General features: G+C 37.3%; 4 protein-coding genes across 4 annotated transcripts; 2 read left to right on the top strand and 2 right to left on the bottom strand.

The window, feature by feature from the left end:
• Positions 1-3,092: 3,092 nt before the first annotated feature.
• On the bottom strand, positions 3,093-7,918 carry LOC18026740 (probable LRR receptor-like serine/threonine-protein kinase At1g67720). The gene is made up of 15 exons (XM_006410821.2): positions 7,538-7,918; positions 6,740-7,271; positions 6,154-6,659; positions 5,943-6,075; positions 5,781-5,852; positions 5,624-5,692; positions 5,472-5,543; positions 5,308-5,373; positions 5,038-5,201; positions 4,689-4,933; positions 4,463-4,589; positions 4,299-4,367; positions 4,025-4,211; positions 3,792-3,927; positions 3,093-3,654 (listed from the first exon to the last, which is right to left on the bottom strand). Exons 1-15 carry the CDS (start codon positions 7,614-7,616, stop codon positions 3,313-3,315), a joined length of 2,799 nt encoding a protein of 932 aa, XP_006410884.1. The 5' UTR covers positions 7,617-7,918; the 3' UTR covers positions 3,093-3,312.
• A 10,825-nt stretch (positions 7,919-18,743) lies between these two features.
• On the top strand, positions 18,744-21,726 carry LOC18026739 (phenylalanine ammonia-lyase 1). Its single transcript, XM_006410820.2, has 2 exons — positions 18,744-19,289; positions 19,779-21,726. Exons 1-2 carry the CDS (start codon positions 18,865-18,867, stop codon positions 21,526-21,528), a joined length of 2,175 nt encoding a protein of 724 aa, XP_006410883.1. The 5' UTR covers positions 18,744-18,864; the 3' UTR covers positions 21,529-21,726.
• A 677-nt stretch (positions 21,727-22,403) lies between these two features.
• Positions 22,404-24,214, top strand: LOC112081627. The gene has a single exon (XM_024148428.1). The coding sequence runs from the start codon at positions 22,442-22,444 to the stop codon at positions 23,834-23,836; it is 1,395 nt and encodes a 464-aa protein (XP_024004196.1). The 5' UTR covers positions 22,404-22,441; the 3' UTR covers positions 23,837-24,214.
• A 549-nt stretch (positions 24,215-24,763) lies between these two features.
• Positions 24,764-25,459, bottom strand: LOC18026738 (indole-3-acetic acid-induced protein ARG7). The gene has a single exon (XM_006410819.2). The coding sequence runs from the start codon at positions 25,360-25,362 to the stop codon at positions 24,988-24,990; it is 375 nt and encodes a 124-aa protein (XP_006410882.1). The 5' UTR covers positions 25,363-25,459; the 3' UTR covers positions 24,764-24,987.
• Positions 25,460-25,829: the final 370 nt, after the last annotated feature.

The following is a 25,829-nucleotide window of genomic DNA, read 5'->3' as shown; positions in this document are numbered from 1 at the left end:
GATATCAATCCTAATTCCCCCCAACCGCCCCTTCCAGTGAGCCCAACGCCCTCTTTAAGCCTGTGGGCCCAACGTCCTCTCTAGGCCCGTTGGCCCACCACTGTCCGACGGTCGGGAGTCATTAGTCCGGAAGGCTCGTAAAATTGTCTACTGTCCCTGCAATCACCACATGATCTTTCCCCGTGCTTTGTCCTCACTCGCACAGTACCGCAGAGTACTTCCCGGTAGGTCACTCATCTTGAGACTACTCCAGCATCAGCACGCTTAACTCTGGAGTTCTCTCAGCACACTTGACCAGAAAAGATAAGTGCACTTTGTTAACATAGGTAGCCAAATCAATTCTTATAAGCCTTTACGACTATCTGGAAATCGGGATGTTACAATTCTCCCCGACTTCCAAGGAATTCGTCCCCAAATTCTTCCTTTACCTCCACAGTGCTTGTACCAGGATCGTTCACCCTGTTATGGTGTGAGGCCACATGACGACTCCACACACGAGGTTGGGTGTCGGCTCTGATACCACTTGTGACATCCCGACCCGCCCTTCCTTTGGGGACCAGGCGCGGACCGGCGATATCAATCCTAACTCCCCTCAACCGCCCCTTCCAGTGAGCCCAACGCCCTCTCTAGGCCCGTGGACCCAACGTCCTCTCTCTAGGCCCGTTGGTCCAACGTCCTCTCTAGGCCCGTTGGCCCACCACTGTCCGACGGTCGGGAGTCGTTAGTCCGGAAGGCTCGTAAAATTGTCTACTGTCCTTGCAATCACCACATGATCTTTCCCCGTGCTTTGTCCTCACTCGCACAGTACCGCAGAGTACTTCCCGGTAGGTCACCCATCCTGAGACTACTCCAGCATCAGCACGCTTAACTCTGGAGTTCTCTCAGCACACTTGACCGGAAAAGATAAGTGCACTTTGTTGACATAGGTAGCCAACTCAATTCTTATAAGCCTTTTCGACTATATGGAAATCGGGATGTTACAATTCTCCCCGACTTCCAAGGAATTCGTCCCCGAATTCTCCCTTTACCTCCACAGTGCTTGTACCAGGATCGTTCACCCTGTTATGGTGTGAGGCCACATGACGACTCCACACACGAGGTTGAGTGTCGGCTCTGATACCACTTGTGACATCCTGACCCGCTCTTCCTTTGGGGACCAGGCGCGGACCGGCGATATCAATCCTAACTCCCCCCAACCGCCCCTTCCAGTGAGCCCAACGCCCTCTTTAGGCCCGTGGACCCAACGTCCTCTCTCTAGGCCCGTTGGTCCAACGTCCTCTCTAGGCCCGTTGGCCAACCACTGTCCGACGGTCGGGAGTCGTTAGTCCGGAAGGCTCGTAAGATTGTCTACTGTCCCTGCAATCACCACATGATCTTTCCCCGTGCTTTGTCCTCACTCGCACAGTACCGCAGAGTACTTCCCGGTAGGTCACCCATCCTGAGACTACTCCAGCATCAGCACGCTTAACTCTGGAGTTCTCTCAGCACACTTGACCGGAAAAGATAAGTGCACTTTGTTGACATAGGTAGCCAACTCAATTCTTATAAGCCTTTCCGACTATATGGAAATCGGGATGTTACAATTCTCCCCGACTTCCAAGGAATTCGTCCCCGAATTCTCCCTTTACCTCCACAGTGCTTGTACCAAGATCGTTCACCCTGTTATGGTGTGAGGCCACATGACGACTCCACACACGAGGTTGGGTGTCGGCTCTGATACCACTTGTGACATCCCGACCCGCTCTTCCTTTGGGGACCAGGCGCGGACCGGCGATATCAATCCTAACTCCCCCCAACCGCCCCTTCCAGTGAGCCCAACGCCCTCTTTAGGCCCGTGGACCCAACGTCCTCTCTCTAGGCCCGTTGGTCCAACGTCCTCTCTAGGCCCGTTGGCCCACCACTGTCCGACGGTCGGGAGTCGTTAGTCCGGAAGGCTCGTAAGATTGTCTACTATCCCTGCAATCACCACATGATCTTTCCCCGTGCTTTGTCCTCACTCGCACAGTACCGCAGAGTACTTCCCGGTAGGTCACCCATCCTGAGACTATTCCAGCATCAGCACGCTTAACTCTGTTCTCTCAACACTCTTGACCGGAAAAGATAAGTGCACTTTGTTGACATAGGTAGCCAAATCAATTCTTATAAGCCTTTCCGACTACCTGGAAATCGGGATGTTACATATGTACTAGTAAAGCATTTAAGCAAAAATTACATGCCAGTAAATATATTTACTAGGATATTACCTTTTATATATTATTGTTTAAATAATATATTAAAAATATTAAAGTGTTAATTTCATAATTTTTATGTAAATTTTTAGGTTTTTATGATTTTGTTTTGAAGCTATACATATATCATGTTAAGAAAACGTATTCTTTGGTTGAACATTTATAAGTTGATAGACCAACACTAACAAAAAGCATATATCTTTAATTTTTATTAGTAATAGAATATTTCAAACTAAGAAGAATTTTTCCTTTATATTTTATTGTGTTAACAATATAATTTTAAAATTTAAAACTTTCTCAGTTTTAAAGATTAATATAAACCAATAAAATTAAACTTTAAAGCATATGTGAAAACGTTATATTTTATGATACATATAATTTTAATTTTTATTAGTAATAGATGTTTAAAAATTGGATTTAAAGTTGGATTCATTAAAAAAAAAAAAAAAAAATATCAATATTTTAAATTATAAATAAATAATTTACATTTTTTCAAATTTGAAATTGTATTTTTTCGACATCAAATTTGAGGATTGTGTCAACGAAAAAAAGATTTTTCTGGTTAATCCTTTGTTTTCAAGGTGTCGCCACAGTAAAACATTGGATCCATCATTTATTTCTATATAAAGCTTTGGTAAGCTATTAGATTCTTATCTTTTAATACAATATAGTTTTTGCCTTTTTGCCACAGTAAAACATTTGGAGTACATATGATAAACTTTTATTTTTTATTGTGCAATAACTTAAAGATTGGATTTTCAAGATTCCACAAAGGCCCAGCAACGCAATACTAGCTTCGGTATGTTTGAGAGAATGTATGCCATTTCTGGTTTGCGTGATCAGTTTAATAATTGCGGAGGGATCATCGCATAAATGATATAAATAAGTCGAAAATGGGAAAACCAGTTATAATAAAACACAATACCAAAATTAAAGTCTAAAAAAAAAATTAAACCAACCATTTCTTGTAAGCTCGAGTTTCCGAAAATGAGATAATAATGCAGCGTTAAGCTCAAAAACTCTTATAAAAAAAAACACGAGTGAGTGTGAGTGATGCATCTGTACAAAAGCCGAATCCCTCTAATCACCGAGCAGTTGGCTGCAAGACAGAGTCATCAATGGAGACGAAATTCTGAGATGCAGCGAGGTCATGCATTCCCATGTTGAGAGACGATGAATGCGCCGAGCTCCGTGAAAACTCGTCTGATAATCCTCCTCTCGCGGCCAACGCTTCCTTCTCGATCCTAATCGCGTCTTGAATATCCTTTTGCACATCGGACATCGACGGTCTCATGTTCCCGTGCGGTTTCACACACATCAACGCTTTCTCCGCAATCTTCCACATTGACTGGAGACTGTAATCGTCTTCCGCTAATGCTGGATCGATGATCCCTCGTATGTCTCCGTTGTCTATATGCATCTTGGCCTACCCAAAACAAAACCAACAAGAGATGATTTGTAAACCGATCCATTATCTGATTTATCCAAACCGCTAACAGACCGATTAAAACCGATAATTCTCATAAACCAAAAACCGAAAACCAGCTAGAAAAATGAACTCACCCATTGGACTATGTTGCGGCAGTTGACACCGAAGTTTTCATTAGATATGGCTTCTTGGCCGGATATAAGCTCAAGAAGAATGACGCCGAAGCTATACACGTCACTCTTCTCTGTTAACTGTTGCGATATATAGTACCTTTTTAACATCGAACAATGAAGAAAAACATGTGTTAAGTTTCAAGACTTTCATCAGTTTTAAGATATGTCAAAGTTCATGGTGCTATTTAGCTTACTCGGGGTCCAGATATCCAACTGTGCCACGGACAATGCTGGAGACATGTGAGGTTCCGTCAACTGCGAATTTGGACAAACCGAAATCTGAAACCTTTGCCCTCGTGTGTTTATCAAGCAGGATGTTACTCGTCTTAAGATCCCTGTGTATGATTGCTGGGACACACCCCGTGTGAAGATACTCGATCCCTACCAACATATATCAGAACCAAGAAAATCAAGAAATGCTCGGATCAGAGATCAAATATGTTTTTGCTGTTAATGTTTTGTAAGGACCTCGTGCAGCATCTTCAGCTATCTCAAGCCGTTTAATCCAACTGATTCTCCGGTCACGTGGTACCACGCCTGAAAACACACACAAAAAAATTCAGCTTGTTAACATAAACCAAAACACCCAAAAACGCTACAATATAACGCCTTATTCTAAATATATATGTTACCATAAAGATGCTCCTTCAAAGTCCCGTTGTGCATGAACTCGTACACAAGCATATTTTTTCCTTCTTCTTGGCAATACCCAAGAAACTGCACAAGGTTCCGATGATGTATCCTTGAGAGTAATGTGACCTGAAACAAAACATGAATCACTCAGGTTTAACTACCAAGCAAACTAGAAAAGCTCAGATACTTCTTGGTATGGGTTTATATTAAGTCATCTTATCTTACCTCGTTTGCAAACTCTCTCTTTCCCTGGTATGAATTATTTGCAAGAACTTTTACTGCAATCTCTTTACCCTCTTTAGTTATCCCGTAATACACAATTCCAAAACCTCCCGACCCAATTCTTTTCTCAAACTTTTTTGTGGCTTCCTCGATCTCATAAAGTGTGAAGCATTGCGCAGCATCTCCATGTGCTTCACTCAAGGTTGATGACACTCTTTGAACAGGCAATGGACGATTCGTTAACTCCGCTAGAAATCAACCATAAAGAAAAAGGCAAGTACATTTATCCAAACAACCAAAAATCATGAGAAACAAGCGAACCAGTTTATTTGTAACAAAAGAAACTAAATACCCGAAGTTTTCCTCATCTTGTGATTCTTCTTTGCTTTGCACATGAAGATGCAAGAAACTATGGTGACGAGTAGCAGAACTGCAGCACCAACTGATGCACCAATGATGACACCGAGCTTCTTCCCTTTACCTCCACGTTCTTCAAGATTAATGTTCCCAGAGAAGCTGCAAAATAGAAAGATAGAAGAATTCACGAGTGTACCAGTCTAGATATGAACTATTTATGCTAAAAACAGTTTAATTCTGTACTTGAGTGGGACGAAATACTTACTTCGAAATCACGTTTTTGGTCAGGCCTGATGGTATTTTTCCAGATAACATATTGTTCTGCAGGTACCTGCAATCAATTATGCAGGTTAGGTGCATGAAACTATAGATTACACAACCATTTCAAATCAATATATTAAGAAGAAAAAAAATTTTCAAATAGCTTACAGTTCCTTCAGATTTGGGAGCTTCGCCAACGAGGAAGGGATCTTTCCGCTTAGTCGGTTGTCCTCGAGGTGTCTGCCAAAGAAATCATTTAATCCACCATATCTTTTTATAAAACCAACAAACAATTTTAATCACAAAGAAACTATTTTTACATTATCTCCAGGTTTGGGGACCGAGAGAAATCCGGTATTGGACCCGTAAAAGAATTCCCGTCGAGCCATCTGCATTCAAGAAAAGTTGCAACATCAATAACAAGAATATCATCTATCTATATTACCAGATTCAAATGTCTTAGATATTATGACTTACAACTCAACCAAACCAGTCAGTTTGGTCAGGTCAGAAGGTACAAATCCCGTCAAATTCTTTGTGGACAGTTTCCTATAGTTATAACAAAACAAAAAAAAAAGTCAAACAATTAACCAAAACAGATTTGAAATATGTGCATGCTTCAAAGATAGAGTGACTTACACAGCAACGACTCTTGGCTGCGGATCCGAGTTGCATTCCACCCACGACCACGGTGAGGGTAAACACGGGTCGCCACTTTCTTGACCCCAATCAGTTGAAGAATATAGTGATGCCACATTTGCCATAACAGTAGCTGCAAAAACAAGCAATCAATATTAGTCTCAAAGCTGAATCCACAACACTAAGAAGAGGAGGGGATAGTTGTGCTCACCGTCTATTGAACCATCGCTTTTCTGCAAATACTTGCTGATCTCCATAGCATTCAGAATAGGTCCTCTAGAAGAATCAGCGGTTTTGGCGAACCGAAAGTTGAGCACAAACGGAAGGGTTATGTTGGGATAGCCAGGTTCATAAATCCGGTACGGTCTCTGAGCATTTTCCTTGATGTTAACAATAGCTTTGCTATACTCAGGCTGATCAGGTAGAACTAATCTGAACTTCCTAGACTCGTCGTCGGCCAAATCCTCGATCTCAGCAAAGTATGTGAACGCCCAACCAAAACCAGGGAAGCCATCAAGATTCATCCTGTAAGTTAAGGACCCGTTTGTCCCCACCACAGCCGTCTGCATAACCTTCTGAGGTGGTCTTTCATCGCCACCGTTTTCGATTGGCAATGTAGTCGACACTCTCACAGTCCCAGCAGCAACATCCACAAGATAGTTAGCCTTCTTCATCAAATCAGACTCCCATATTCTGTCATACGGATCATCCGGATACCTGCAATAATCATTTTGTTAGCTCATGGTGGAAAAATCACAATGTGTACACAACAAACAGATTATGAAGTATATACTCACCTCACAGGGTCTTCAGTTTCAGCCCCGAAATTTATTCGAGCAGCTACACTTAGATAAAACCGGTCTTCATATTCTGTTAAATACATTGAACCATTCAGCTGCCTAAGCTCAAGAGTAGATATAAACGGCTGCCCCGTTGTGGCATTGGATAAACAAACGCTGACACTAGGACTAGAAGCCAGAAACACCAGCTCAGCCTTTTCAATCGTGGAAGCATCTGAGATAACGATGGTAGCCCAATGAGTGGCCCCAAGGGAAATATCGAATTTGGGATACACGTTGTTGCTGTCGAAATCACCATAGAGGAAAGTGGCTCTTATGAGATATCGATTCCTAATGGTCACATTGAGGCTGTAGCAGTATTTTCTTGAATCGGCAGGGAAATGCCTCAAAGTCGTGTACTGCGTTTTTGTTTCGTTAGGTGAAGATATCTTAGCGGATTCTCCATAGATCAGATGATCATCCGGTGACCATTTAAGTCCAAGCTCGTCGGTGAATGGCTCTGCACCTCCACAATCCAAGCTCACAAAACCTGATGTTATCAACAAAAAAAAGAACAAAAGTTTGATTCTTTGTGTTAGAATTCACTTCGAATACCACAAAGACTCCATCTTTTCTCTACTCTGCAATCCAACTATAACACAATTCTCAACTCAAGGACTAACCACAAAAATGCCACAGCTCTTGAGATTTATCAACAAAAGACAAAACTTTCAAAGAGTTTCTATAAAAAGCACTTGTTACAACTAATTTCGGCGAGGAAAACATCAAAAATTGTCCACAAAAACAGTCGATTACCTGGAGCCTGGGCTGATGAAGAAGTGAAGAGCCAAGTGGAAACCAGTAGACACAACAAAAGCAGTGAGATTCTCACCATCTCCTGCTCAGACAGAACTTCGCAACAGCTTCACTTACAAAATGACGACACGAAAAGAGAGGAAAGAAAGAAAAGGAAAAAAAAAAAAGTGAATGTGATCTCAGAAAAGTGAAAAACACGAAAATTCCCAGAAACAGAACCTAAAAACTAATTACTTCTGAGCTGTCTCAAAGTCTTTAGAGAGATCTGAGACTGTGAAACGATTTTGGAACAGAAATATTAAAACTACCCCAAAAACTAAAAAAAATCAAGGGCGTGAAGAGATGAGTGTGTTTCTTCCTCGTTAAGTGTTTTGCTTTTTATGCGAGCAGCTTGCCGCACTGGAGAGAGAGATTATAGAGAGAGAGGTAAGGTGTTAAAAGGTAGAATGTGGGGTCCATCTTCGACTGGACTCTACTGGCTTCGAGTTTTACATCTAACGGTTCCCGTCGCTTTAAATTTAATTTAATGGTCCAGATTATTGCGCAATTGATGTTGTAGAGGATTCTTTAGTCTCTACGACCCGCAGTCTCCACTGAAACGTTGCCGTTTTATTTTCCGGATTTATTTAAACGACATTCTCTCTTTCTCGAAGAGCAGGTTTATCTGTCTCTGAAAAAACTTTTAGTTAAATCCACATGTTTATTAATTTCAGGGGGAACAATAAATAATAGGGCCCTAAATAATAACCTGATAAAACGATAATTTTCTAAAACTATGCGATTCTGAAATATCATATATACATGGATGAATCTTACTTATATGTAAATCACTTAACTATGTATTCAAGATTCTGTTAAATTTATTCGGATATACTTGACTTTGTTTTCTATTTTATTTTGGTCAAGATACTTGACTTTATTTTGTCAACAGATAGAGTATATATAAGATTTTTTTTGGTCGTCAATAGATATAAGATAATTAGATTTCTTTAACGAAAACAAGATTATATGTTACAAAATTTTATTTGCTTAAAACCAATAAGGATTAGAACGAGAACAATAAATATTTCCGGGATTTTTTTTGGTTGTTATAACTTATAAGTCCTTAGAGTTCATTCATGGTGTTATTGACGAAATAAGATATGAATAATAATTTGAAGACAAAAATTTTAATCTTTTCTGGCTAACAATAATGTACATACCTACCATACTCATACTAAGAAATTGGCAATTCAATTTTTTTTTAAATGGCAAATAAAAGTGGTGAAAAGATCATCTCGTTGATAGTTTTACGCAAACTGGTTTGTATAATTCCGTAGATAGATTTGAATAAAATTGTATGAGATTTAGATATATATATATAAGTCAGGCTCGAACTCCATAATCTAATCCGACCAAACCAAATATTAGGTGAAAAAGTAGGGTTACAGTTTAAGAAAAAAATTAAAAGAAAATCGAGTATGATTTTTTTTAAGGAATAAACTCACCAAATATATATATAAAAAAAACTCGATACAAGCATCATATTAATTTATAGCAAATTCTTGATTAATAGTTTCTAACAAAATCTTTTGTGCCAAACATCTAATCGTTCTACTCAGTGGCGGAACCAAAAACTTTTTTTATTGGGGGCATAAATAAATAAATGAAGGCATATATGATTTTATGAATGGGGACATCAATAGTTGGCTTTAGTAAATCACACCAAATTTTAAAATTTACTGGGGGCATATGACCCCAACTCATTCAATGTGGCTCCGCCACTGGTTCTACTAGTTCTTGGATTTGATTTTTTTTGGTCGTAGTCCTTGGATTTGATTAATATGCTCCTTTTTCACAAAAAACAAATTCAATTTTTCCATAACTTTAAAAATCGATTCCAGTTACAATTTATAGAGATATGATCTTGTAAAAAGTTTGTAAAAAGATACTTATGAGAGTTTGTTTTCAAATACAGTTAGAATCATATCAATCGCAAATTGAGCAAAGGATATCATTTTCAAATGTTCGCCGAATATCCACAATAGTTGAATAATATAAAATATACCGTTTGTTTTCAATGGAGTTTGTATCCGAGTGCCATGTAGACGGAGAGTAAGTTTTGTTATGTGAACATAGTTGATACTTTAGTTGAGAGGAGTATGTCTCCACGAAAATACTGAACATTAACTGTTGTATATAATATTTTTGTTTAAACTAAATAATGGTATGACTGAACAATTGCACGAAAACCAGAATATAACTATACTATAGACAATGTTTAAAATAACAATTAAATCTTTCATGAATCATGGAGTATATTTTTGCATTGAGAATCAGAAATATCATCTCTGATTGAGAAGAGGACACTATCACGTTCTGGGAGATTAGAGAAACTTGAGATCTGAGTGATTAACTGTTTTATCGTCTTTCTGAAACATTGTCGCATCGGCTAATGAGCTAGCTCAGTCTCTTGCTTTATTAAAATGGAGTATGCTTTTTTTGCCTTTCCCAATAGGCGGTAGAATCTTCTCTTCCTCTTCTTCTTCTCCTTTTTTTTCTATAATAGATTTCACACCCTAATTATTTATTTATTTTATTTAGTTAAAAGTAAAACTGAATTTGTATTTTCTCCATTTAGACCATCTGTAGTGTATTGTTTATTTTGCTAAGATGCAAACACTGCATGACAAGGTTCTTTTTCAGCGTAAACATTCCGACAAACTAAACCATTTCTTTCGTAAACAGGTTGTTGGATTCTATTCCCAACTTTGATTTATAAAGTAGAAGAAAAGATTCGTTTAATCATTATTTAATCATAAAAATAAGTAAGTTGTAGTTCTCTTATCATTCTCGTTAAAAAAACTTAGAGCAAACTTGAAATCAGAATCTTCTATAGAGACTATACATATATAGTGTCAATGTAAGTTGAAAGACAAGTCAAGCAGATGAAAATAAGTAAATAAATATGGTATATCCGAATGATCTGTATCATGAGGACTAATGGGTCTTATATTATAATAAGTAACACTTTTTCTATAAAGATTCTTTTATCGCCTCCTCATGCATCGACTTTAGCTCAATCTAACTTTTGGTGTAATCTTCTCACTATTATTATTTTCTTAATTTGGGATCATAATCCGAATTTTTATCAGATCGGGTTTCATGACGAGAACTTGATCCAACCACAATTGACTTAAAAGTCCGACAAATATCAGGAGTGATCTTCTCCTTGTTATCTTATCATCACTATTATCTTTTTCTTTAATTTTATTTTTATGCGTTTCAACTTTACAATTTTTGATCCTAGTGGAGATGTATAGTGATCCATCCCTGGCCATTTCCAGGTCGTTCAACTTGTCACTTTATCACTGAATTAGGATCGGATAGCATGACCAATCCAATTAAAAGCTCTCTACCATCTAATAAAAAGCATTTTGTGTTCAACTCAGTGAAGATCACACCAATAAAAAAGCGCTCTACCATCTAATCATCTTCTACTCTGGTGATACGATAACTTTTTATGTGTTAACTTTCCAACACACAAAAAAAAAATGATTGGACAGATGGATTGAGAGTTATGTGATTTCAAGAACGGCATAGGAGTCTGGCCAGTGACCACAAACCAAACCAATCTGAAGTCGATTTACCTAAAAGATTTTATAATTAAGACACATATATTCTTGTACATATTGAATTGGTTTCGAATAAATGACTCCTGCTAGACTTATAAATACTTTGGGTAGTGATTAAAAGAAACCATCATTGAGTAACACACCATTTCAAATAAGATTTTAAAATGATTTATGTGATGTAATACAACTCTATAATCCGAAGTGCATGGTAACTGGTTTTCTACAAATCCACTGAAAATGAAATAGCCCATGAAAATAAAAAGCGAGCCCTAATATGAGTAAGCCCATTAGACTAAGAACTACAACCCTTTACAAACCATAGCTCTTTTTTCTTTCTGACGTAAACCATAGCTCTTTTTTCTTTCTGACGTAAACCAAATGCACATTAAGAGTATCCTCTAGCTAGAGTTATAATGAGATGAACATATGCAATCATATCATCAGTGCTGTGCGAAGGTTTATAGGAACTTAAGACAAACTAAAAAAATAGGGCCTTTTTCATTAAAAAAAAAAGTTTTCTAACAAAAAAATATAATATAATTTTAAAATCATATAAAATATTCAAAAATAAAATTTTAATCTAAAAAAACTAATTAAGACATAATCTTTCTTCCTTCTTTTTCAATAAACTTTTTCACCAAACTCTCATAATCGATGTCCTTAACTAGTTTTCTTTCTATAGATATAATAGATAGGCCATTCAATCTTTCTTGTGACATAGTTGATCGCAACTAAGACTTTATCAACTTCAACTTTGAAAAACTTTTTTCAGCCAAGGCAACTGAAACTGGAATCGTCAGCAATATCTGATAAGCAATCTATGAATTTTTTTTCCTCTTGGGCTTTAGGGTTTTGGTCTTATTTTAGGATGTTATAAAGCTGATAATCTAAACAAATCTTAATCAATTTCCTAAAACTATTGGGAGAATGTAATCTTAATCTATTTCCTATATCTATTCCTTTTTTTCTCTCTTATAAACAAAAATAAGAAAACATCTTATGTAAAAAAAGATTTCATGTCAACCATAAACCACTTAACCACCTCTTAAGAAAATGAGGGCCCTGAAAAATTAACATATTTTGGAGGCTTGAGGCGAAAGCCTTTTTCACTATATGGTAAGCACGACTCTGCAATATCATGATATCTATATTCCGTTGCGGATGTAAGTTTTGGCGATAGAATTGAAAAGTTATCTCGCTTGTCAAAAATGAAGATTTATCAGATCTTCATTAGGCATTTTTCAAGGCTCTTAATAAAATCAGAATCCATATCTAATGTCCTCTAATTTTAACTGTATAATAATCATACATTCATGCCAATATTCTATTTTTTTTTTCTTTCAACTTTGAACAATTCATACCAGTATTATTAGTCTATAAAATCTATACATACGGTCTAACGCTGTGTCGCTGCATACTTGCATTTACCACCAGTCCACAATAATAATTAACAGCAAACAATATCTAGGCGTCAATTCTACTCTAATTAGAGCTAGGTCCGATCTCTCCTAATCCTAAATAGTTTGGACTATAACATGTCTATGGCTTCTTTTTTTAGGCCATCTGAATAGTTAAATTCCAGACAATTTACTTCCTTCGAAAAATAATTAACCAACACAAGTACACAACAGAAAACACTAATTTACCATCCAATTTGATGAAATTTCTTTTTTTTTTGTCCCCATCAATATGGGTAAATCTCGAATGATGGAATTCATCTTCTTTCTAAACTTCCTTAATGAGTGTAATATTTAAGCTGTGTCTGATTTCATTCGATGACGTGTATTGATTAGGTTTGTGTGTGTTGAAGCTGTGTTTGATTTGGACAGAAGAGGAAAGGGTTTGGTGGAAATGTAAAGTGGGACCCAATGAGCTCTGAAGAAGGAAAAAAAAAAAAAGAGGGTTTGGTGAGACGAGTGGTGTGCGATGGATCCTCGCTACTGTGGTTGTTGTTGCCTTTTTTTCTCCATTTCTCATTGTTTGTTTGGTGGCCTAATTTTAGTCCATTCCCTTTTATAATTTCTTTAGTAAAATGATGACAAATCCTTTACATCTCAAAATCAGTACAATAATAATAATAATAATATAATTCACCATATAATTCGCTTAACAACTTTAAATTCTGTATATGTTTCTCTGAAGACTGTCTTTTCCCAGTAATAATCTATCCAAATATTCTTTTTTGTTTGTTTCCCATAATTCCATGAAGAAATCCTTAGATATCAATCAAACTTTGCCTAATGTTAGTTTATTATATTATTGTATAAAGATAATATAACCCTTTTTAGTTTTTATGTCAAAAACATAAGAAAAACCATTAAGATACCAATATAATTCGTAAAAGACGATGATAAGGTCCGGAACTAATAGAATTAATTCATATATTATATTGATTTCATGTACGTGGTTGGTGTCTCGATGAAATCCATTTTGGTTTGAGTTTGTTTATAAGAAGAAACGTATTCAATTATATAGGCCCCCAATGTTCTATAATAAATGTTTTCCTTATACACTTAGCAAGTCCTAAATGGGATACTCAAAAGTTTATATGGAACCTATATAGTAAGCAATCTATTCATTTAAAGACTCCAGCTTTATTCAAACTTAGCATACATAAGGAAAAAATTGTTGATACAAGCCTATATATAAAACTAACGTTTGGATTTGTATAGCCTTAGATGGTTAAAGATTGTAAGATATATAAAGATAACGTAAGTAAAGTTTTTGGATATATCTCAGTATTAGGATTTTAATCAAGAAAATTTCCTTTTAAAGAAATTCCTACAGAATAATAAGTATGTAAAGGTCTGGGTCTCTGGGATCCAAATTTATTGGATGATCTGGGAAATTTTTCCAAGTGTACAATCTCAATTTAAAATTTTGAACTAATATTATTGAAGCACTAAATTTTAAAAGTTAAGACTGTTCTTTTAAAAAAGTTTCATTTCGAGCAACAAAAATAATTTCCTCAAAACGCATAGACGAAAAAAAGTTATAAAATTTCAAACTTTCTTATTCAAGTTTTTTCAGATACTATAATTCCCATAATTATATATAGAAAATTGCCTTTGTTTGAATGTTTCTCGAAAATATCTAAAACATATTAGTTGAGTCGTGATGGCAACAGCTCTCATAAGTGCACCCATACTTTTGTTTTTTGTTTTTCTCCCACACTTTTGGTTTTACGCTGAAAGGACAAGAGAACGAATTAACACGATTAAACAGTAGTAATTATCCACTTTATAATAAGATTGTTTTGAGTACTTCACTTTTAGCTAAGAAACGAAATGATCATACTTATTTGTACTATACTGGTTTTCTCCAATCCAAATTTGGCATCTGCAAAGAAAAGTATATTTTGGGAGTGGTTAAGCAACGACTAGAAGAATTGTGCATTCCTCTTAGGAGAATGGATGATGGAGATGATGGTCTCCTTAATGAGATCCAAGGATGAGAATGTTCCCGGTCTCCATTATCCATTGATTTTACCTCTACTTTCAGTTCGTAGACAGTATGTTCATTTTCGGTTTTTGTTTGATGGCAGGTTTGCTATTCTAAAAAAAACATAAAAATATATCGAATGACCCCAGATTAATGCAAGAGTTTTCTTAGTTTTGTTTTCACTTATATTCTATTAAGAAAAAAAATCATATATTTGTAAATTGGTGATAAAAATAGTTAAATTTGACACTCGTTCAAAAGAAAAAAAAAGTAAAAAGACACATGACTGGTAAGCTCTCCTCATATATGCAATTAATCGAAGTGTTTATGGAGCTCACTATGCTATCAAGCATTAAATTCAACAATAACAAAATTAAAATCAAACTACATAAGCTTAGACTCATGCACATAGTCTAGTAAAATGTACACTTGATCTCATGTTGGTGTTATGCATGACCACATATGTCCATGAATCTCTTATCACATATATTGAACAGTAAATCGTGATAATACTTATTGAAAAGAAATATTATTAAATACTTTTTGGAAAATATGTGTATCTTACTTCTGTAACTAATACCCCAATAAAATGAATCAATCATAATTTTTCAAAACTATCTATGATATCGTCATGAATCTAAGGAAAGACCGAATATTAGAAAAAAGTATTGATTTTCCTTAAAATACACCATAATATCATCAAATCGATTATCATTGTCAAAGTCACAGAGACCAAACATCTAAAGAATAAAATATCGATAAATCTTCAAGAAAATTCTGAACTTTTCTTAAACCAACACGTAGCAATGTTTACTATTTCTGTTGATTGTTATGCTATATTCTTATATCGGATCCCACTAAACGGATCAATATCAGTTTTGAAGCCGCCGTGAGAATATTGTGGTAGTTATATATGTGTGAATACAGTATCGATCTTAACTAGCGTACGTTGTGACAACACAAATATTTTTCGTTAACCATAAACAATAATACAAATAACTGGCACCCAAATTAGTTTCTTTTTGTCACTATAGATGTCTACAATAACATTATAAACTTTTTTTCTTTTACATATTCCGAATGTTAATCTGATTTGATTTAAGAGATCAGGATTATCAAAAGAAGAAAAAAAAAATCAAACAAGCCAAATTACAAAAAAGAAATATAAAACTTATAAACCAAAACAAGGTGCAATATATCCACTTAAATCTTTGAAACCGACATCGTGTTGTTTTCGTAATGTAGTATCTATCTAACAATCAGGATAGCTAAATCTAAAGAAAATAAGCTTAGATTTCAGGGCCGGGAAAACAAAGAAGAGAAAAAGTAAACCGGCTAACTATAGACGGATATTTGACATAAATTTTGTTACACGTTGACCGATATTCCACCAGCATTTCAAATATATTTACGTAATATTAGCTTGTTGTGTTTAATTATAGACTATATCCCCCTTTTTTTAATGTTAAGATTGTCGTTTATTCCCTCTTGCATACCTTCATTAATTTGGTTGTAGCACGTCGAAGGTCCAAATCTAACTCCCAACTAGCCATTGCTATATCATATCAATATCAAATTCTAAGGATGTAAATGCGCATACACAAAGATCACTCAAACAACTATATCGATAGCTTGAGATAACCAATTATAGTTAATGGCGAACCTGTTACTGGCACTATCTACTAGGCCCTAGGTAGAGGAAATAAGAGCCATTAAATTTTTGGATAGATTAAGTAGTACGTGTTTAGGCTTGAAAAATGTTTTCACAAATGAAGATATCTAACTTTCGTAAATTTGTTTTTTCACTTAGAACTAAAGTGAGCAAAAGCCAAACCAAATCAATGCTCTGGTAGTATTTTACCTTTACCGTATACATTAAGTCATTAATACATATAACTGAATCGCAACTAAACTTTATCTACAGGTTTTTATTATAGGCTTTTTGTCATTATAAACGTAAAACGTCTTAAGTGAAAAATACTCTAGTTTTTTATACAAATCTCAACAACATCGACCAATTCAAACAATTATGAACCTGTCGACGAAAACAAGATGCAATGCACTTAAATCTAATTTATATTTATTTAACAAAAGAAAGTGTCTTTTTTACAAAGAGTTAGAGACAGATAAACTAGTGAAGATAAGCTTCAGGACTAAAAAAAAAAAAAGAAAGAAAGAAAGAGTCAATCAAACCGCTAAACCAAAATCGGATATTTGACATAAGTTTCCTTTCCCATTGACCGAAATCCACCTGCATTTCAAATAATTATATTTACGTAGTAGCAATCCGTGTTTTGTTCAATATATTCCGTCCATTTTGTCCTTTATTCGTTCCTCTTGGCATCGTTCGACCTTATCCTAAAATGTTGGGTGTAGAAATATGAATAAAATATTTCAAATTGTCCTTTAAACATAGTACATTTTTAAAAATAGATTTTAAAAAAAAAATCTTTCCACAAGATTAAATTAGAAATAAAAATATATAAACGAAATCATCAGTAAAATAAATATACTTGTGGATTTAAATGGAGACTATCGCATGCTACGATGGAAGCAAAAAAATGCATGCACATGCAAATGTTTCAGTGAAGGCGCCTTGCCTTACCAACCCACCAGTTCTTCCACCCAAGCCATTTCATTTTTACTATTGTTTTTCTTAATATATATACACTGTTTATTACATTTTAGCTTTCGATTAATGTAACGCGTATTCCACAAATAAATCAAAGAATTAGTTTGATAATGAATTTCTATTTCTTTAGCAAATGGATCGCTCCATTTATTTTCTGCAGCACCCGCTTGAAATATTTAAGACGAACTCTATCCACGGATATTATTTTATTCAGATTAAATTCTTAGATTTTGCTAGACTACAAGTATAATCATTTGTATTCATGCTTGGTTTGACAGGGACATACAAGTATAATTATGATTAGAAAAACTCTCATGACGATGATAATTATTAAGCTTTTATAAGGAATAACAATAACTAAATTAAATCCATTATAATATTTTTTATAGTATATTTTTAATTTCATAAGCTTAGAAATAACAGACGAAAATTAGTGGAGGTTGTAATTACATAATGCCATTGCTTTTGTCATACAAATGGCGTGTTGCGTCACTCGGCAACTATTGGAAATCTTGTTCTCGCGTGAATATTGTAGTTTGCATTCTGTCCACGTAAGAATTATCTTAAAGTTATCTTCCACGCAAATTTATTTTCCAATTACAAAATCGATGAACCATGTAATTTGTATCTATCACTATTTATGATCTTTGATTTTTATAAACTTTTGACAAAAAACTTCTGACTTTCAGTTTTGACCCAATGATTGGTAATTTGGTATGTATATGCATTTTAAAAACCTAATTTAAGTTTTATTTTCTCGAGTTTTCCCATAATATTAATGTAAGTGAACATGAACTGTTACTCAAAATAAAGAACATTAAGTTGAAAAGTCGCACTACATGCATTTTGGTAATTCGTTAGTCGAAGTTTCGGTAATAACGAAACAATCTATCTATATATAAAAAAAAGTAAAACAAAACATAAAAAATATACAAAGACACAACACGATAATTAAAATGAAAACTAAACCTTTTAAAGTATCCGATAAAACAGATATAATATCCAAAAATGACAAAATAACAATTTACAAAATACTATAAAAATAAAATTGAAAGAGTGTTATGGTGGGGACGTTAATTGACTCGATTACGTTCATACATTACACACCTACTCCCATCACAATGAAACGCTTTACTCCAAAAACAAAAATAACTCTTCCCACAAAAAAAAAAAAAAAAAATCTCACAGTCTCACCAACCGCAAAATACAACTATCGTCAGCCACCAGCCACGACTACTTTTACCACCGTGACGTTGACGAGAACACAAAAAATACCACCGCGTTAAAATTTTGCGACGTAAACCAAATCCACGAATTATAATCCCCACCACTAAAATCCTTCGCACTACATCTAACGGTCATCATTAATTCTCAACCAACTCCTTCTTTCTCACTAATTTCCATTTTTCCTTTATTTTAAAATTATCATTATAGGAAAAAAAGAAAAAACTAGCTCTCTTAAGCTTACCTACCAACAAACACTACCACCTTATTTAAACCACCCTTCATTCATCTCTTTTCCCTCAGGAACAACAAATCAAATTCCTTAACCAACAAAAATAATAAACTCTCACTTCCTTAGAGATCTCTCCATATAATCTCCTCCTCCTTTTAAGTAATCTCATAAACGCGATATTCAAATGGAGACTAACGGATACAAGATGAACGGAGGAGAAGTGGACGCTATGTTATGCGGTGGAGAGATCAAGAAAAACGTCATGGCGGTTGCGGCGGCGGATCCACTCAACTGGGGAGCTGCGGCGGAGCAAATGAAAGGTAGCCATTTGGATGAAGTGAAGAGAATGGTTGAGGAGTTTAGGAAGCCAGTGGTGAATCTTGGAGGAGAGACTCTGACGATCGGACAAGTGGCAGCGATCTCAACCGTTGGGAACGGTGTGAAGGTGGAGTTGTCGGAGACTTCGAGAGCCGGTGTGAAAGCTAGCAGTGATTGGGTTATGGAGAGTATGGGCAAAGGCACTGATAGTTATGGTGTTACTACTGGTTTTGGTGCTACTTCTCATCGGAGAACTAAAAACGGTGTCGCACTTCAGAAGGAGCTTATAAGGTATATATAATTGGTTTTGTAGTAATAATCAAATTTTCTTGTTTCTTCTAATTATAACAATTTAGATATAAAATGGTTAGTATCTTTAGGTAAATACGTGGCGAGTAATACTTGGATGCAACATAAACTCTTCTTTATATATATGGAGAGGAAAAAAAAAAAAATTCTCAGCCAAAAAATGAAGAGAAAACAGAATTATAGTATTATTATTTTGGTGATTTTTTTTGTTTTCTTATAAGCTAGATATTTTTTTATCCTCCAATCAACTGATAAATTCCGAAATCTAAAAAAAGGAAGTAAATTAATAAATTTAAATAAATAGATTTGAATTTCAAAATCATATAAATCACGGGAAGCAACTTATTTAAGCCTTACGGTTATGACGTTGCATGGGAAATCTACGGGTCGGGTCTAATTGAATGGGTTAATATTCTGTTCGGGTTAATTAAAACTTTTGATTAATAAAATTAATTAACTAAATGTTTGCAGATTCCTGAACGCCGGAATATTCGGGAGCACGAAGGAAACATGCCACACACTGCCGCAATCCGCCACAAGAGCCGCCATGCTTGTACGGATCAACACTCTCCTCCAAGGATACTCCGGTATCCGGTTCGAGATTCTCGAGGCCATAACCGGTTTCCTCAACAACAACATCACTCCTTCTCTCCCACTCCGCGGTACAATCACCGCCTCCGGAGATCTCGTCCCCCTCTCCTACATCGCCGGAATCCTCACCGGCCGTCCCAATTCCAAAGCCACAGGACCCAAAGGGGAAGCCTTAACCGCAGAGGAAGCCTTCAAAATGGCCGGAATCAGCTCCGGATTCTTCGATCTCCAGCCCAAGGAAGGTCTCGCGCTCGTCAACGGCACGGCGGTTGGATCCGGAATGGCGTCGATGGTGCTATTCGAGACGAATGTTCTCTCTGTTCTGGCGGAGATTTTATCGGCGGTTTTCGCGGAGGTGATGAGCGGAAAGCCAGAGTTCACCGACCATCTGACTCACCGATTGAAGCATCACCCAGGCCAAATCGAAGCGGCGGCGATAATGGAGCACATCCTCGACGGAAGCTCATACATGAAATTGGCTAAGAAACTCCACGAGATGGATCCGTTACAGAAGCCGAAACAGGATCGTTACGCTCTCCGTACATCTCCTCAATGGCTAGGTCCTCAGATCGAAGTGATCCGATACGCGACGAAATCGATCGAGCGCGAGATCAACTCCGTCAACGACAATCCGTTGATCGACGTCTCGAGAAACAAGGCGATTCACGGCGGAAACTTCCAGGGAACTCCGATCGGAGTTTCCATGGACAACACGCGTCTCGCGATCGCAGCCATCGGGAAACTCATGTTCGCTCAATTCTCGGAGCTCGTCAACGATTTCTACAACAACGGACTTCCTTCGAATCTAACCGCGTCGAGGAATCCAAGCTTGGATTATGGATTCAAAGGAGCAGAGATCGCAATGGCTTCTTACTGTTCAGAGCTTCAATACTTGGCGAATCCAGTGACAAGCCATGTTCAATCCGCAGAGCAACACAACCAAGACGTGAACTCCCTCGGGCTAATCTCGTCTCGTAAAACAGCAGAATCCGTCGACATTCTCAAGCTCATGTCAACGACGTTCCTCGTGGCTATTTGCCAAGCTGTGGATCTGAGACATTTGGAGGAGAATCTGAAACAAACTGTGAAGAACACAGTCTCTCAAGTCGCGAAGAAAGTTTTAACTACTGGAATCAACGGAGAGCTACACCCATCTCGTTTCTGCGAGAAGGATTTACTCAAAGTCGTGGACCGTGAACAAGTCTACACATACGTGGACGATCCTTGTAGCGCCACGTATCCACTGATCCAGAAACTGAGACAGGTTATCGTCGACCATGCTTTGATCAACGGTGAGAGTGAGAAGAACGCGGTGACTTCGATCTTCCATAAGATCGGAGCTTTCGAGGAGGAGCTCAAGACGGTGCTTCCTAAAGAAGTGGAGGCAGCGAGAGCTGCGTACGATAATGGAACATCGGCTATTCCGAACAGGATTAAGGAATGTAGGTCGTATCCTTTGTATAGATTCGTGAGGGAAGAGATTGGTACAGAGCTTTTGACCGGAGAGAAAGTCACGTCGCCGGGAGAAGAGTTCGATAAGGTTTTCACGGCGATTTGTGAAGGGAAAATCATTGATCCGATGATGGAATGTCTCAATGAGTGGAACGGTGCTCCCATTCCAATATGTTAAGTCCTCTGTTTTCTTTTTTTACTATAAAGTTTTTTTTTTTTTTTTTTTTGTTAATGTCTGAATAATTTTTACCAAATGATTGTCTGTGAAGTGGTCTCTGTTTGTCTAATTTAAAATCTGTGTTTAAAACCCATTGTAAGTTCTCAAATGAACAATTTTCTTGTTACAAAGTGTGAAATCATATACCCTTTTTCTAAATTTTTCGGTATAATGAAGTCTTTATAACATAAAAATATTAGAAAAATGCTTATCATCTCGCAATTCCAATGGAATCATCTAAACATAACCGGTCTAACTCTAATGGAATCATTTAAACATAACCGATCTAACTCTAATGGAATCATATACTAGTATTAAGTGAATGTGATCCTTCTTCTAATTTTTCAATCTCTAGCTCAGACTTTTGTGCCAGCTTCCACCTCTCCAACAGTCTCATCATTAGTCAAAGATAATCTCGGTGCGACGGTGACCTATAAAGGCATAGATCGACACTAGCTTTGATTAACTTTAATGAGCTTTCATCATGCATTACCTTTAAATATGACGCATTTTACGAAGAAAATTGTCATGTTTTACCTATTTACAAATGTATGCAGTAGTTTGCCAAAATGAGAAAGTAGAGAGAAACTTGTTTTCTTCTTTGTAAAAGAATGATAGAAAAGGGTCAAATTTAGATTACTATAGTTTTTCTTGTCAACATTTCGTCCTAAACCTATGAAAAATAAACTCAAAAAGAAAAAGAAAAAAAAGCGAGAGTATGTAGTTAAGGCCCAAATTCTAAGCCCATATGGCCCATCAGAGTCGATACAGGTTCGATGCGTATAGAATATAGAATATCTGGCTCTATCTCTCTTTCTCTCTCTCTCTCTCGATCTACCCAAAGTAGCGGGAGCGAATAGTAAACAAGACCGACATGTCCGATCACCACCATCACCACCACCACGCGCGGCTGAACCGCCTCCGCACCACTGCCCAGCTCCTCCGTCAAACCACAGCTTCTTTCTCCTCTCACCCTCTCACTTTCCTCTTCTTGACTTTCCTCCTCTTCTCTTTCCACTCTCTCGTCGACCATTGCTCCCTCCTTCTCACCTCCTTCGTCGACCGTGACCCTTCTCTCCGCTCCCTCCTCTCTCGTCTCCCTCTCCAACCTCACTCCCACGCTCCCACGCGCCTCCACCATCACCGACGTGCTCCGTTTCTTCAGCTCACGCGCCTCGGCACCTTAGACGACGACTTCTTTTCCACAGACGAGCACGATCCCCATCGCCGATCCCTTCAAGGCTCTCCATTTCGTTCTCCGGTCAACGCCACATCTTTAATTTTCTCTGGATTCGAGGGCATTTCTGGATTGTCCCGCCCTATCGCCGATAACGGCCTTCTCCTCCCTCAGATCATTCGCTCGGGATTCCTTTTGCAGCTCAAAGATGACAACGAAACGAAATTCGATGAATCTGAGCACGATCTCGAGAAAGAAGAGTATGGCGGAGAGAAGAAAGACAAGGAATTCGAGAGTTTCGTGGATCTGAAGCTGTTTTTCAAAGGGTTCGAGCTTGGTCGACGCGACGCTGTGGCTCTGTTCTACCTGGTGAGCTTTCTATCCGCCGCGTATGGATGGGTGGTTCTTGGGTTTACCACCGTCTACTCGCTGGTGCTGGCGATTATGTTCGTCACCGTAATCAACGACTTGCTCGGTAGATTTCCTTCCTTTCTTGGTGTTGTTTGGAGTGGTTCAAGATTGGGGTTTAAGAGAGTTACAGGCTTCGTTTTGATGAGATGGGCAGTGAGAGATGCACTAACGCAGCTTCTGGGTTTATGGTATTTCGGAGAGGTCGAAGATCAGTACTCGTTTTTCAGGCTCTTTTTCAGGTTAAAGCTTATGCCTTTCACTGTTATGCCCCCATGGATTCGAGGTTTCGAGAAGGAGATATCTGGTTTCTTGTTCGCCTGGTTTCTTCTTGATACGTTCATTGGTTTGGTATTAGCTGTTGATGCCTTTGTTGCCATTGTGGATCCAAGGAGGAGGGGAAGGGAGATTGTGAAGGAAGGTCTCTATTTGGTATCTCTTCTTTTGCATCAGGCCGTGCAGCTCAAGTGTCTCGAAGCGATTCTCTGTGGGTCTTTCTTTAGATGGGTTCTGATTCGAATTGTAGGGAAAAGCTTTGCTTCTGTGATCCAGTCTGGCCTGGAAGTTTATTTCATGGCGGCTTGGTTAGTGTTCTACTTAGCAGCTAGGTGTAAAGATGCACACGCAGAAGGTAGGAGGTTTGGGAGAAGAGAAATGGAGAATTTGATTGATGGGATAAGATGATAATGAATTGGATCTGTGTAGGATGAGTTTTCAGTTTCAAAGGAGCAAACCAGTGGCTACATCTCTGCCAAAAGTTGTCATGACTAGGTTTCTTTGGTATTAGAATTACAGTTGATTGATATGATTGCCAAATTCAGTGTATGTACGCACGTAGGATTACTTGTGAGCTGTGAAAGAGAGGAAGCACGATACAACTACTGTGTATATTCATTTGCAAGATTGTTCTTTGTATATATCTTGCTGCAGTTGTTGATATCAATTTTTTATTTTTGGGTATGATAAATAGATCCAACCCTCCGATTATTCTGCTCGGCTTAAGTGTACCTATTTAGTGGCCATTTTGTCCAACCATTTTGATCTTCTTTATGTCAATACAACATGTTTATGCATTCTTTAGATTGATGCAATGGAGAGTTGGTTGCTCAACTTTTATGGTTTGGATTTCATCACCGATGTTTGAGCCCCTTGTTCTTGCTTACATATTCAATCGTATGAAAAACCCAACTCTTTGTCACAACTCACAAAATCTTATTTTTGGCTGAATCTTTCAAGAACTACATAAAGGCTATTTAATTTATACTTATGGTGATAGGATATAACAGCAGGGCAAGGTCATTCCCGATGGCTCTTACAACCAACAGAAGCTGGAGGTTGTTCCCATATGTTTTGCAAGAGAGTTGCAAAATTGAGTCATCTGGATTCAGAAACATTGCTATTTGCTTTTAAGACGGCCTGGCCTTTGTCTTGAGATGTGAGAGAAGGTAAAATTGCACTGTGCTCTCTCCCTCTGTCCTTTCTAGAAAATAATCTTTGTTAAGAGTTTTATGTTTCAGACTTTCAGTTAACTGGAAACAATGGAGCTCTTGTATGTTTCTCGAGTCATTTTCATGCCTAATGCCTTCTATTCAGTAACAAGCCTCTGGCTTTAGTGGCTTCATGTATATCTTTGGAGCTGGAGAACTGAGATCAAGAGTTTACTGCTTGCCATTTAGCTAACAACATTTTTCCCGCTGAATTTAAAGACACATTCAATACAAAAAGTCTTACATTATTAGTGTACTGCAATAGCTTAGCAATAACCAACATTCTCTTTAGAAACGTTGCCCGGATAAATAAATAAAATGTCTTGAGTTCCCTGTACAAGAACCTTCCTAGAAACACATGCAGTTCGTCTGATAATGTGGAGCAGCAGCGCAACGGACAACATCGAGGAAGGTGCTCACATCGCATGGAATCCATAGTCTGGAGTCAGCATTGAAACCGTAAGCATCCTGTGCTTGATCAAGCAATGCCTTGAAGAGTGGGTGTGTAAGCAAGCTGATCTTTATCACAAACCTCCTGGACTCGTCACCTACATAGACAACCAAGTGTCCCTTAGGGACATCTTTTGGTATCGCCTCAGCTTCCTTCTTGAATGCCCAGCAAATTCTTTCGTAGCATGTCTCACAAGAGGTACACGGTATTATGACTTTGCCTGTCATCATTTTCAGTTTCTTTTCACAGGACTTAATGAACTTGCTCTTCATTTTAGTAGGAGGAGAAGATTAGTAACAAGTATAGATAAGATAGTTAGAATGTTGTGATAAGAGAATATGTATTTGGATGAGAGTACAAGAGGTGAAGAACGGGTTTATGTATATATGCCGAAGAAGAAATATCAGAGCTCCTCATTAAATGTTTGGACATGACAGTTAGCCAATGGTGTGAGATGGGCAACTTTTAAAATGATACAGTACTTTATTCAACCGTGCGGTTCTGTTTTTTCTATTTAAGTTATATCTTGATACGAAACTGTACGAACACACACACTCTATGGTTAGATAGATGTTCAATATAAAAATTGATCTATATTTTTTGCATAGTTCAAATTGGTGTCAGAGTTCTTCAAGTTCATGGTGGATTAAGACCCCACAAGACAGTAAGAGCAGAGATAGAGAGGAGATAAGATCTGAAAGAACAGGGTCCAGGGATGGGTCTAAATCGTCTTGGAGAT

The sequence above is a fragment of the Eutrema salsugineum genome, unplaced genomic scaffold (genome assembly GCF_000478725.1).
Source record: "Eutrema salsugineum unplaced genomic scaffold, Eutsalg1_0 scaffold_10, whole genome shotgun sequence".
NCBI classification, from domain to species: Eukaryota; Viridiplantae; Streptophyta; class Magnoliopsida; order Brassicales; family Brassicaceae; genus Eutrema; species Eutrema salsugineum.
Note: the sequence above shows the minus strand (reverse complement) of the source record. Positions and strands in the feature narration are given on the sequence as shown.

Excerpts from the sequence above, each read along its gene's own strand:
- LOC18026738 (XM_006410819.2), bottom strand. The coding sequence starts at position 25,362 with ATGAAGAGCAAGTTCATTAAGTCCTGTGAAAAGAAACTGAAAATGATG.
- LOC18026739 (XM_006410820.2), top strand. The coding sequence starts at position 18,865 with ATGGAGACTAACGGATACAAGATGAACGGAGGAGAAGTGGACGCTATG. Across the intron at positions 19,290-19,778 it reads CTTCAGAAGGAGCTTATAAG|ATTCCTGAACGCCGGAATAT; the intron begins GTATATATAATT and ends AAATGTTTGCAG.
- LOC18026740 (XM_006410821.2), bottom strand. The coding sequence starts at position 7,616 with ATGGTGAGAATCTCACTGCTTTTGTTGTGTCTACTGGTTTCCACTTGG. Across the intron at positions 5,544-5,623 it reads TCCCCAAACCTGGAGATAAT|ACACCTCGAGGACAACCGAC; the intron begins GTAAAAATAGTT and ends TTTCTTTGGCAG. Across the intron at positions 5,202-5,307 it reads ACCAAAAACGTGATTTCGAA|CTTCTCTGGGAACATTAATC; the intron begins GTAAGTATTTCG and ends TCTATTTTGCAG.
- LOC112081627 (XM_024148428.1), top strand. The coding sequence starts at position 22,442 with ATGTCCGATCACCACCATCACCACCACCACGCGCGGCTGAACCGCCTC.